At 29.7% G+C, this 14,025-nt stretch overlaps 3 protein-coding genes across 3 annotated transcripts; 2 read left to right on the top strand and 1 right to left on the bottom strand.

The window, feature by feature from the left end:
* Positions 1-3,284: 3,284 nt before the first annotated feature.
* LOC112702324 (uncharacterized) lies at positions 3,285-6,468 on the top strand. Its single transcript, XM_025753309.3, has 2 exons — positions 3,285-4,225; positions 5,378-6,468. The coding sequence occupies exons 1-2, from the start codon at positions 3,321-3,323 to the stop codon at positions 6,015-6,017; spliced, it is 1,545 nt and encodes a 514-aa protein (XP_025609094.1). The 5' UTR covers positions 3,285-3,320; the 3' UTR covers positions 6,018-6,468.
* A 50-nt stretch (positions 6,469-6,518) lies between these two features.
* On the top strand, positions 6,519-11,902 carry LOC112702322 (uncharacterized). The gene is made up of 9 exons (XM_025753307.3): positions 6,519-7,470; positions 8,003-8,203; positions 8,580-8,647; positions 9,097-9,150; positions 9,622-9,888; positions 10,003-10,065; positions 10,504-10,572; positions 10,679-10,724; positions 11,460-11,902. Exons 2-9 carry the CDS (start codon positions 8,008-8,010, stop codon positions 11,519-11,521), a joined length of 825 nt encoding a protein of 274 aa, XP_025609092.1. The 5' UTR covers positions 6,519-7,470; positions 8,003-8,007; the 3' UTR covers positions 11,522-11,902.
* On the bottom strand, positions 11,735-13,739 carry LOC112702323 (arogenate dehydrogenase 1, chloroplastic). Its single transcript, XM_025753308.2, has 7 exons — positions 13,374-13,739; positions 13,132-13,303; positions 12,897-13,052; positions 12,596-12,678; positions 12,433-12,502; positions 12,269-12,343; positions 11,735-12,147 (listed from the first exon to the last, which is right to left on the bottom strand). Exons 1-7 carry the CDS (start codon positions 13,535-13,537, stop codon positions 12,058-12,060), a joined length of 810 nt encoding a protein of 269 aa, XP_025609093.1. The 5' UTR covers positions 13,538-13,739; the 3' UTR covers positions 11,735-12,057.
* Between the last annotated feature and the right edge of the window lie 286 nt (positions 13,740-14,025).

The following is a 14,025-nucleotide window of genomic DNA, read 5'->3' as shown; positions in this document are numbered from 1 at the left end:
AATATATTATACTATTTATATAAATAAATTTATTGATTACTCGTTTATTATAAATTTAATTATTTTACAAAGATAAATTTAGTTTTTCTGATGACTAAATAATGAGAGAGTTAGAAAATAATATGTACATATACAGACTATATATAGTTCTGCAAGCTAATAATAAGGCCTATCATGTTTTTATTTTATTTTTTAATTTCTTTTTATACCATTCATCATGGTTCCATCTTATCCTATTTCTTTTGGGATGAGCTGACTATGGATTAAAGTGATAAAATATAATAACTTATATTTCATAGTAATTAAAGTATAATAAGTATGTTAACGAATTATAATTCAAATGACATAATCTTTTTATTTTTATTTAAAAAATTATAGATTTGAGTCTCTTTATATTTGAAAAAAAAATATATAATAAACTATATTCCATAATAATAACTAGTTCATACATATTTCTTATCGAACACAACATAATTTTAATAATTTTTATCTCATTTACAAATTAAATAGCTTTAAAAATCTCATCATCATCAATTTCAATTCAAAATTTCTAAGTATTTCTTCCTTGGTAGGGTATCCCAACAATATTCCCTACTTATATATTATGAAAAAATTCAGAAATTAATTATTTTATTTATATTGATTAATAATTTTAGTTAATACACACTCTATTAATGTATTTAGACCTTTTTTAACACCAATTTATAAAATATATTGACTAACTAAGTTTTGTTTAAAAAAAATTGTATTAATTTTATAGCATTGCTCAGATATTATATAGCCTATTATACCTTGCATAAGAAATTAAAAGCGAGCACGAATCTGCATAATCTATATATATTCCAGCTTTGAAATCTTTATGGTAATGGATTATATTCGTTACTTAAGCACTATTGAATGAACTACATGCCACTTTTCATGCATTGCATCTAAGTAAATTGGATGTTCTTTTACCAAACAAAAGATGCCATATATTGCCCCATAAGTCTCATCTCGAATAATTAATACACCATTTTATGTTTCTTTAACTTATATGATGGAAGTACTACACATACTATTTTCAAATGCAACAAAATCTTCAGTGGATTTAATTTGTGTACTTGTTGTTATCATTATATGTATGTCCCCTATATATATATCCATTATGATGAAATGAATAAATATAATGGTTATCACTTATCAGAATCGAAGTGAAATGGTCGGTTTAATTAAGTTAATTGGTTATCATATTAATTCGATTCAAATAAAAAAATTAATTAATAATGAATTAGCTAAAGAACTATGATTGAAGCAATATAATTTTATAATATTTAATTTGATTTTAATTAAACTTCGTTTAAATTTTTAATTTTATTAGTTCAATGATCACTTCGATTTTTTGAACTATGATGAATAATATTAATTAGATGATATATATTGACTTATAAGGTTATTATGCCTTATCTAACTCTGATAACTATATATTACTTCACCATAATTTTTTTTCCTGTGGCTATGCTAAAGCCATGCATTTTCTGCTTATTATATTTGTGACATGTGATGGAAATAAAATCAAATGGAATATAACAAACCAACCAGTTGTCTCTTTTCTTTTCTTGCACATTTAGCTCTCTTAGGTTCTTTTCTAGGTAGCCCGTAGACTCTTATTATTATTATTATTAATTATAATTTATGCATAGTACTTTTGACTTTTTTACCCCAATAAAGAATCAATCATTGCTTTAATTTGCATCCACTAAAGGGGAGTCCCAAAAATATGTGAAGCTGAGTTATAGTCAAACAAGTGACTTCAAAAAAGATGTGATGACTCTTATATAAGCTTAAAAAGAAAAAAAATTGGAATTTTCAATTTATCGATCTCATATTAATATTATCTTGTTAAAATTAAATGATATAAAGTTTTTGCATGTGATGATTATATTTTTTTTCTTGATAAACTTATTATTTTTACTAAATATACATTGGATTATTATTAATATATACTTGCATCGTTTACTAATGAATGTGGTATATACAGATGAAACTTATTATATAAAAATCTTGTATTTCATCTATTGAGAAAATAGTGTGTATTAATTTCAAGATCAAATAAACAAACAAATAATGAAGTATGATACAATTACTGAACAACAATAACTTATTACACCAAAAAAAGAAAAAAATATATTTGTATAACAATTTTATTAGTTTTGTAGACAAATACCAACTTTTTAAATAGGTGCATGTTATAGTGACTGTAATGATAGTTACAATAATTATATAATTTTAGTAACACTTACTAAATTAAATTAATATTGTTTATATTTAAAAATATTTTTAATTTAAAAATAAAATTAAAAAGTATTACAAAAATATAAAAAAATATTTTAATTTTATCATTACTTAAAAAATATTGTCAAATTAAAATTTTAGTTGTCCTTCAAATTATTATTTTTCAATTTTTTTAGGTCTATCTGTTAATTCTTTTTAATTAATAATTTTATCAACACGTAATTTTTTATATATAATTTTAGTATTCGTGCATGGGAAAAAAACTTTTATGCATATATACAGAAATTTTATTTTGATGCACTGTCAATAAATATAATTTTATACGTATATCTAATTACGTAATGCCACATCAATAAAAATTATTATCTTTTATATTAGAGAGTCACTCCACTAAAGACGTCTAAAACGTCTTTTTTTAAAGATGTTTTTTAATAATTAAAATTTTTAACATATATAATCGATTAAATCATGTTATTTTTGTCAAAATTAGGCCAGATAAATTAATTTAACAAAAAAATGGTGAATCGAATTTTGAATCGTTCTAAATTAATATTATTTTTTATAAAAAATGACTACAATATTCTTATTATAGAAAATGACTAAAATACTCTTATTATATATATATTAATTTTGAGAATCCTAAATTCTAGTATTTTTCTTTTCTGTCGTCACACGGTTAGAATTTAAAGTTTTCAAATTAATATATATATATATATATATATATATATATATATATATATATATATAATAGGAGTATTGTAATCATTTTTTATAAAAAAATATTAAATTATACTGGTTCAAAATTAAATTTATTAATTTTTTTGGCTAAATTGAGTTATTCGGTCTAATTTTAATTAAAAAATACAGTTTAATTGATTATATATGTTAAATTTTAATTTTTAAAAAATATCTTTAAAAAAAGACGTTTTTGACATCTTTATCTAACTGTGTACTGTGTTAGTGCTCAAAATTAAACTCTATATATAGTAGGCATGGAGACAAAAATTATCCGAACTAAACTATTGACTAAGTTATTGGTAGCAAAGCAAATGGCTTATTGCAAATTCCCTGATGTTTATTGCTGGATTCAAAAGCTTCCACCAATCTCAGAATGGAGAACAATTTCCATGTCACTAACCATATGTTCTTCATCAAAATCATCACAACCTTCTCTCTCTCTCACCATAGCCAAAAATCACCAAACCCCAAATAAAGTAATCTTTGCAATTGTAGCTGATTTTAGCATCCCCATCTCTCTATGGACCTCAAAACCCTTCAAACCAAATCCAAAAACCATGAGGCTCATAGATAGTGAAGAAACCATTTCCAATCTCCTTGTTAATTTCATTGAAGATATCCTTCACTATGGCCCCAACAAAAACACCAACACCTCCTACATAAAATTCCCATATTCAAATCCAAATAATATTCCAAACTTTGAAGAAATCTTCAACCTTGCATTCCTCACCTTGTTGTTCCTAGTTTGCATATATGAAGCACCTTTGGATATTAGATCCACATGTCTTACTACTTTGAAGAACAACTTACAAGGTTGTCAATCAAGACAAGCATCCAAGTTGTTGATGAAGATGTTGGGGAACAATCTAGAAGAACAATGGATGCGTTCTATAAACCTTGCAATAACTAATTGGATTGTGGAGACTCAACAACATGAACCACATCTTAATCATCATCATCAACATAGCATGATGAGAACACCATCTCCTTTGTACTCTTATTCATTCTCAACTCTTGGGTTATGGAAAGTTCAATTGTATTGCCCTGTTATAAGCATGGATGTTGTGCATTCAAATCACCATCATTATTTAGCAGCTGATGAGAGGCTTCAATTCTCTCTTAAGTATCATCAACTTGAAGGTGTTCTTCAGTTCAATCACAGAGTCTTGAACAGAGAAAGGTGGATTGACATCATCGTCAACATTGACAACATAAGGTAACCCATCAATATCATACATATATACCATCAATTATCGTTACACATTTCTTTATTAATTCCACTTTTAGAGATTTGGTATATTTACAAATCAAGTAAATTCTAGCCAATCCTCTTATTTTATAGGAGGTTAAGTATTCTTTATGAATTGTCTAATTATAATGGAAAGAATTTAAATGTGTTATCATGATTATTAATTCTAACAATCCCTTTAACGTTAATTTTGAAAACTAAATCACTAAAGCATAATACATTTTATCATAATTTTGTGATTTACTTTTGAAAATTAAGATTAGAGAGATAATTAGCATTAATCATGATAAAAAAAATTCTCTGAAGTGAGGAGATTGATAAAATGATATATAATATTTTAATTGTTTTTAAATTTATAATATTTATTATCTGTGAGCCACACTGTCTTAATTCAAGTGTGATTAGAATATTACTTTATCACTTTACCAATCTTTTTCATTTTAGAAGAGTTTGAATTTCTTCAATCACAATTAGACAAGTTATAAAGAATATTTCACCCTCTATTTATGGAATAATTAGTTAAAAATAATCATCAAAATATATATACACAAACTCACTTCTACTTTATTTTATATACATATATATAATAGCTATATTTTGTACAATCTTTTCTAAAAAGATTGAAAGAAATTTTTTTAAATATTTTAATTTTTTTATAAAATTTATATATCAAAGTAGTTAATTTTATGATAATATAACACTAAATAATTAGATGTATATGTACCTTTTTTTATAGTATATCAAAATTAAATTTCAAATAATAGACGGTGTATGTTGAAGTAATTTTGAAGTTTTTGGATTTTGATTTTTGTAATTGTATTGTATTATAAATTTAACAAAAATTCTAATTTGTACATTAAAATCAGCAATTAAAATTAGTCATCAATATATTTATGTATAAATACATGTGTGGTTTAATTTATTTTCAATGTGTATTTGTATTGTAACATATATTTTATATTAGTGGCTGATTTTGGTGTACACTTAGCATAACTCTTAATTTAAATATGTTCATTACTTGTATAAAAATATTTTGTATGAAGATGATATATAGTTGAAAATAATTAAATAGTTTAGTATATTTTAATAAACTGCTTTTTAATTGTTATTTTGTCATAGGTGTGATGTATTGAAACTAGTAGATGATAGCCTTTTGAGAGAAAGAGGAGCAGGAGCATCTGAAAAATATTTCCCATCAAGAATATTGTTACAACTAACTCCCATGGTCCAACACCAAGTATTGAGTTTATCGGTTGGCAAGTCCTCAGAAAATCCATCAATAGAGATTGGCATGGAAAGAGGCATAGAAGCCTCATTCCAGCCACCAAATCCCCAAGTAGGGCTCACTTTTTCGGCCGGCGAGTCGTCGACCGTGAGCCTAAAGCCTTGGAAATTCGAGCAATCCGTGTACGGCTATAGCGCGAATTTGAATTGGATCCTCCATGATAGTGTTGATGGTAGGGAAGTGTTCTCATCAAAGCCTTCAAAGATTGCATTGGTGAATCCAAAGTCATGGTTTAAAGATAGATACTCTAGTGCTTATAGACCTTTTACTAGGCAAGGAGGGGTTATTTTTGCTGGGGATGAGTATGGAGAAAGTGTGTGTTGGAAAGTTGATAAAGGTGCTAAGGGCAAAACAATGGAGTGGGAGATTAGGGGTTGGATTTGGGTGACATATTGGCCTAACAAGTATAAGACATTCTATGATGAAACTAGGAGGTTGGAGTTTAGGGAGATACTTCATGTTAACATTCCTTAGCTTTAGCTTATTATATTACTACACTACAAGAAAAGAGGTAGATAACGGCAGATATTTAGGAACGGCTTATAAAAACCGCTGTTAAATAATATCTGTCAGCGATTATTTCAGTGATTATTATTAACCGCTGCTAAAGATTTTGTCATATCTTATCTTTCAACAAGTTGGTAATCGCTGCTATCTGCTTCCATAATCGCCATTAACCGCCAAATGTGGTGTAGTGCTAAGAGAAAAATTAAATCTAAATTAAATAATGGTGTGATTTAATTTGTACATTTGGTTAATTTTCCTCACTTTTGTATGATTCACATGTGTGAATCTTGTTATTCTTGTTTTACTAATGAATATTTAGACTAGAGAGAGTTTTGTTGTGTATCCTTAGCTTGCAACAGCATGCATGCGGATAAAACATAAAATCAAAATTTGAAATAACATTTTATTTTATTTTTAATATATGAACATTAATTATTAGTATTGACATGGATATAGAACACGATAGAAAATGAAAAATATGAACATATTTATTTTAATTTTTTTATAAAATAATAATTAAATCTTAATTTATCTTTTTAATTATTCTTCTAATATTTAAAGAGTAAAAATTTAAACTATATGTTATTTTTTAAAAACATTAAAAAGATAAAACAAAAATTTAAAACTTTCTTTATCTAAGAGTTATAAGAATAAATTAAGACTCCTAATTATTTTTTATAAAACACAGAAATAATATAAATATATATAACATAAAATATTTTTTAGATAAATTACAATAACATACATTTTTATATTCTATTGATATTAAAGTATAAACTAATATTTTTATTCTACCAAAGTAATTGAGAACATGTTAAAGTTTTGAGATATACAAAATAATTCAAAAATATCTTTATATAAAAATAATAATTAAATCATAAATATATGTTATATTAAATTGTTTAGTTAAATGTATAAAATTATCTAATAGTGTTAACTTTTCACATAAAAATACATTTAAGTTACCAATAATTTTTTTAAAATTTACATGTATTTATAAAAAATTATTAAATAATTTAACATATTTAATTAAATTATTATTTAATAATTTTTAACTATCCAACTTATACAAAAATAATTGAATAGGAGTCTGCATATTATTTTATGTCCATGATTAATCATTAATTTAACTTATAAACATATTTGAGTTTCACCAAGAAAAGAAATAAATTAAGAGGAGCATGCATGCACCATGGGGGCAAGTCCACGTAAGAGGGCGCACGTTAGCAACAACAACAAGAAAAATGGAGGGAGTGCGAAGTGTAACGGAGAATGGGATGAGAGAAGGCGAAGATATCGAAGCCCACGGCAATTAGAAAGAAAGACGTTTAAATCGTTATTAACACTCTTAACCCTTTCATCGCTCGCTGCATTTTTCTGCAAAATCTCAATTCCTTCGCTCCATTCTCTCTCACATTCGGTATTAATTTTCACTCTCTTCTCTCTCTCTCTCTGAATGTGTTTCATATTTTGATTCTTTTTTTTGCCAGCTGCGCTTCTGTTTTCTTTGTGATCTTTAATCTCGCTGTTATAGCATTTCATCTTTGATTATTTTAGGAAAAAACAAAGTGAAAGTTGTTATATATACTTGATCGGAATCGAATCGTGTAGGAACTTAATGTATTATTGATTTTGGATTAAGTTCTGGACTCAGGTTCTGTTGGATTAATATAGTAGTAATGTTTTTTTTCATTTCAGAGTTAATTAGTTTTGTAATTGGTTTAGCTTTCTTTAGTGGTACATTGCTTTAGATTTGGCTGATTACAATGTATAATTTTGCGAACTTAACCTTTTATGTTTGTTTGTTAAGTTACCATCACTTTAGGTGTTGTTGTTTCCATATTATGTATGCATACATCTATTTCTTACTATCAATGCGTACGTAATGATCGGAATGGAAAGAATTGCAATTAGATACTTTAATCATTATATTTTAACTTTGTCTCCCATAGGCACCATGTCCCATATTCAGCCCTCACTTCAGAATTCTGGTTTTACCATCCACAATGCTGGAAGGAGCTCTGAAAGTAGGCTTTTGATTCAGAGCTTAACCATGGGTGAGAAGCACATGGATTCTCGATCCGCCAAGTGGAAGCGAACACAAGTATCATGTCAGAAAACAGCTGAACCCGTCAGCCTCTCCAAGTCTGATGGTGGGTTATTTTTTTTGTATGTAAACGAATCATGTACTTGTCTTTGTTCTTCATGGCTGTTGGTTGAAGATTTCAAACTTTTATAGAAGTTATTTTATCAATTCTATAAGTTCTACAGTTTTATATTTGTATTGAAAAAAAAAAAATAGATGAAGGAATTGTTCCATTACTATCGTTATTGAAATTGAAAGTTCACAAATATATCAATGCAAAGTACGGTATGTTACTGCTGAAGGTTAATGTTCTAACCGAGAATTAGTTCTTGGAAGTTACATGTTATAACTCTTTTATACTCTGAAAAAGTTGGCAGTTAAAGTAGTTTGCTTCTTGACATTCTTTCTTTTAAAGGCCTGATAATCATGCTATGACGATGCAGCTTCTTTGCAAAGCTTTCCTATGGAGAAAAATCCTTCACAAGCTGCAAGTTTTCCTTATGGATTTGAGGTCTACAGCCATCCATCCTTTAATTTTCTTGACATTTCATTTCTCTGATTCTTGATAATTATATGCTTGATGGTAATCAGCAATAATGTGGCCACAAATAAAAAAGTTTTATGTAAGCTTTTAGCAGGACATAGGATAAGATACTTTTCCTTGCGATTGATGACTTTTGTCCAATCTACGGAATTGTGTTTATGAAATAGCCATGTCCCAGTATGGTTCTAAACCTCTGAAAATCCCCTAGAAGTACTCTGGAATCTGAACCACAAACATGATTGGGCATCAACATTTTTTTCTTCATTATCCTATGATACAAAGTTATATGTTGCATGAGATGTCTTTTGGACATACGACAGAGCTTAGGTTTGACAATGATTGTATTCACAATCTATCATTATCTTTGTAACTCTTCCTTCCCTGACATGGAATATGTCTCATTTGGTTATGATCAGGCTTTGGTCACAGAGGTATGTGATGAGACTCAGATTGCTGAATTGAAAGTAAAGGTGACCTTTCTCGTCTCTTGTTTTCTGCTCTTGTAAAATTTGAAATCACTTTCAGTATAAATGAAATGAATGTCAGACTGTATCCTAGGCTATAGCTATGGTTTTCTGCTTTCCCTTTTACTGTGTCTAATTGTTTGGTATGAAATTATTTGGGATTTTCTATTGAAATATATAATATAATGCAGCATGTCAAAAATGATGTTGGCCATATGAATATAGTCCTCTAATATGCTGCGTGTGATGAAGCTTTTTGATGAATGCAATAAATTTGATTTACTCAACATATCATTTGGCAAATTATTGGATAATGGAGCTTTTGTCCATTTCAGCACAATTTTTTTTTTCAGACGTGAGGTAGTGATGTTTTTTGAGACTAAAATCCTATCTGAATATATAACGCATTTTTCCTTTACATGGAAGAGAGTTCTGTATCGGTTTGTTTATGACCTTAGTCGACTTTTATTTTGATAGGTTGGAGAGTTTGAGATGCATATGAAACGCAACATTGGAGTAGTCAAAGCTCCTTTATCCAACATTTCACCAACTACAGCACCACATGTTCCGAGTAAACCTATGGTGGAATCAGCACCTGCTACACCAGCACCATCACCACAACCACCAAAATCATCTCCAGCGAAGACCAATCCATTTCTGAATGATGCCACCGTGAAGTCATCAAAGTTAGCAGCACTGGATGCTTCTGGTCCCAATACTTATGTCCTTGTGTCATCCCCGACGGTATCTTTAACTGTTTTCTGCTGAACTCTGCTTTTACTGGTTTATTTTGTCTACTTAAGCCTTATAGAGTTTTAGAGTGGATTTTTATTTTCATTTTTCTGTCTCTTTTGTCAGGTTGGTTCATTCCGAAGAGGTAGGACAGTGAAAGGGAAGAAGCAGCCTCCTATCTGCAAAGAGGTACATTTAGCATGCTGCTTTCTCCACCCTCCACCATTCTGTTTCTAAGTGATCAACCAATTATGAGTTTATGCCTGATGATTTTGTTTGTGGAAACTACATCAATGAAATGTATCTTAGGCTCTCTAAGTTGATCCATAATTTGGAAAATTTGTAGTATGTTCTAACAAATTGGCCTTTCTTTCCGTACAAACTTATGAATGAAAGATATAAATGATATATTTATCCTGGGAATACAAATATAATTGAGTTATATTTTCTACTAAGTTAATTATATATATGCTATCATATAGTTGCATAGTCATGATTTTTGTGGGTCTAAAGTTCATTTGACCGATTACAAATCACTTTCATCACCATGTTCCTGATTCAGCACTATCATTTCTGCAATATCTTCTCTTTTCCTTCTGTTTTGCCTTTTAATTTTGAAATATACAGGGTGATTACATCAAAGAAGGCCAAGTAATAGGGTATCTGGATCAGTTTGGCACTTCACTTCCTGTTAAGGTGATTTTTCTTAGCCTCTTTAATCGTGAATAATTCTGAAATGTCTACTTCCTACTGACCCTTTTTTTTTTTTATCTTTTTTTGGGGTTAAATTTAAATGTTGCAGTCAGACGTGTCTGGAGAGGTGTTCAAGCTACTCTTTCAGGATGGAGGTAGTGTCCACTGGAATTAAGTTATAATATATGACTTCTGAAATAGTAGTAGTAGAAATGCGATTCAGCTAGATTTGAAATAAAGACACTTTAAGTTTCCTTCGAGTAAGTAAAGATGACAAAATCCATAGATCAAGACTGGAGAAAAAGGGTCCTAAACTTGTTTTTCTACACTGAATTCTACCATCTTATGGGATACTTAGTACTCAGCCTTTTCCCACCTTTGTAAGATATTCTAGTAACTTGGATGGATATGGTTGGTACTAGCCTAACTTTAAAAATGACTATTTAAGATATTGAAGAATTTATGGTTGGTACTAGCCTAAAATCTTTCCACGTGTTAACTGACAAAGTCACATCATATCCATGAAGATCTTGAATTCTTCTACATCGAAGACATTAGTGAAACTAAACACACTTTACAAACTATGTGCCTGTTCTTTCGCTTGTACTTTTTAAATGATATAAGCTATGGGATAATCAAGATTAACATGGTTCATTATAAATTAGTAAATTACCATAAAAGTCTACTGCTGGGGGTACGAATTTCATGGGTTATTGACTAACTTAATGCTTATGATCTACCTCTCCAATGTCCTTTTGATTGTTATTCATGATTTCCTGCATCCTGCCTAGTGCCTAGTTGCAACTTGCAACTTACAACCACCAAGACTAAGGTGCAGTTTGATATTCATAACTGTGAATTCTTATTGTTTTTCTGTTTATGATTTACAGAGGCTGTTGGTTATGGAGATCCTCTTATGGCTGTCTTGCCTTCATTCCAGAATATCAAGTGATGAGTCATGTGGCATCATTTCTTGAGCAGCTGATATGACGAATTCATTTGTAGTCTGGTTATTCTTTCTTTTCGGCCGCAAATAAGTCAAGAAATAATGAATGGTACCGCTATATTGGCAAGGAGTCCTTTATAAGAATTTGCATGAGTTGCAGAAAAAATAGATATTACAAGGCAACTTCTAGTTCTATAGTGCTTAGCTTGCTTAGAGATATTTGAACCAGCATTGCAACAATGTGCAAACATTTTCTTTTTGCTGAATGATATCAGAGCACATAAAATAACCTACTGGTCACATCTACTGTGTCCATATATAGTTCTTAATACAGCGGGATGATTGTGAACAAATTATTATATTATAAATGAAATTGATTGACCTCCACCACTAAGAAGGCATTTTAGTGTCCAAGAAATGAATACCCATAAAAGTTAAGGGATTATGAAATCTTAATGAGCCCCACTAATCAATGGGGAAAATCACTATTTTACACCCTTGGTATAAGAGATTATTATACCTACATAAAATTCACTATAGAATTATGCAGTCTTCTCTGTACCCAGCACATCACTCATCCTTTGAACCAGCATCTCTTTCACTTTGTGTAGGGCATGTTCTAGGTTTTCCAGCTGCATAATTGGCATGATGGATGAGTTTATTTATGTGGTTTATTGCTTGATAGAATGAATGATTATTAATTATTTTTTTCCTCTCTAATACAGCTTACTTGAAAAGTTTTGAGATCCATACCTCTTGTCTAGCAAATCTGTTATGCAAGAATAATCCACTATACAGATCAAAACTATCTCTCATGGTGCTGTCCTTCTGCAATTAAGTTGTCATTGTCAAGTGTCAATTTATTATATAAGATTGTTTCATGACTAGGTTTGGAAAGTGTATAATTAGAAGTGTACCAATTGAACAAGTGTCTCAAAGCCCTTTGTATCAATAGGTGTGAATTTAGCATCCATTTCTGCCAATGTCCTGGTAAAAAAAAAAAAAAAGAAATCAATCCTAAAGTTGTATCTAGTGAGCAGATCTTTAATGATTAAATTAAATGTATAGAAATCTGCATACCTTCCTATAGTGTGTGTGATAAATTGGCTCTTAGCAGCAAGTTTATCATGTTCTTCACATGTCATTTGTAGCATCCTGCAACCCTGTTCAAGAAATAACAATTTCACATGGATTATTACATCACCCTGTACTTGTGTCATGTTCTTGTGCAGGATCTGAAGATTATTTTGTTCGAAACTAAATCGACATAGATAGTTGTTTCGTTCTTCATTTCTTTTGAGTCCAGAAAAATTTATTCGTAGTAAAGTCTCACAGCACTTTCAGATCAAAATTGTCAAAGTTAATTAAGAGCATTGACTACCTCGGTTGCAAAAATGTTGAGGAAATTAGAGCAGATAACTTCATCTCGAATTCGAACTTTATCGTACATGAAAGTGAGATCCTTCCACCCATTCTTACCACTTTCTGGGCCAAACATGGGATGAGTGCAGAGAATGTCTGATTCCTCTGGCAATTTCTATCAACAAAACTAGAGGAATAAAAAAACCAATGGTCCAAATTATCCAACTTAACTAAGAACCAATGCATGTATTTACCCGCAGAAGAAGTTCTCTTGGGTGCTCTTTGACTGAAAGAACATCAACAAAGAGTGTTGATGATCGCTTCAGAGAAGAAATTGGCATAGAATCAAGAACCCCAGATAAAGAAATAATGGATGTGCATATGAGTATGACATCATTATCAGCCTCAAGGAATTCATTCACATCCCTGCAAGTTTCCTTAACATGAATCAATCAATGAAACTTCATTGAGAAGAGTGGAAGTCGTTGTTCCTTACCTGAAGAATTGGATGCCAAGTTGGAGGGAGTGTTGGGAGTAATCAGTTCTTGAAGTAGCTGTAAGAGTGTGGCCTTGTTTGATCATAGTCTTTGCCAGAAACTGGCCAAAGGTGCCGAACCCAATGATGCCAATTTTCAGAGATGATGATGATGATGAAGACATGTTTGATTGGAAGATGGGAGTGCACTCTGCACAACCAAATCCAGTTTGTGATGGCTAAGGTTAAGATTATGCTGAAGGTGTTAGGGGACCAGGCAACTCAACACGTGTCAATTTGTTATACGTCTAGGATACACTGTACTTTTGTTTTTTCTGTTTCCTTCTCTAACACTCAACGCTTGCCTTTTAGCACTTCAGTTTTGCCTTCATGACAGAGTGATATGTCCTTATTATAATTTCGAAACATTAAAAAAATAACAAAAGTAACTTGATCTTAGATGTATATTGTAAAAATTTGGTGGTGTTATGTTTGGTATTTTTTTTCCTATTCTTTTTGTTAATGACCGATTGTTTTAAAAAAAAAAATAAAAAGATTAGAAATTGATTTTTTTTGGATTGTATCTTTCAAATAGTTGTCTTTATATTCTTATAAAAATTAGAATTAAATATACAAGTTATTTTTTAATTATAAAAGTCGTTCATCATTATCA

This window comes from Arachis hypogaea, chromosome 7 (assembly GCF_003086295.3).
Source record: "Arachis hypogaea cultivar Tifrunner chromosome 7, arahy.Tifrunner.gnm2.J5K5, whole genome shotgun sequence".
In the NCBI taxonomy this organism is placed as follows: Eukaryota; Viridiplantae; Streptophyta; class Magnoliopsida; order Fabales; family Fabaceae; genus Arachis; species Arachis hypogaea.
This window is presented reverse-complemented; position numbering and strand designations above follow the sequence as displayed.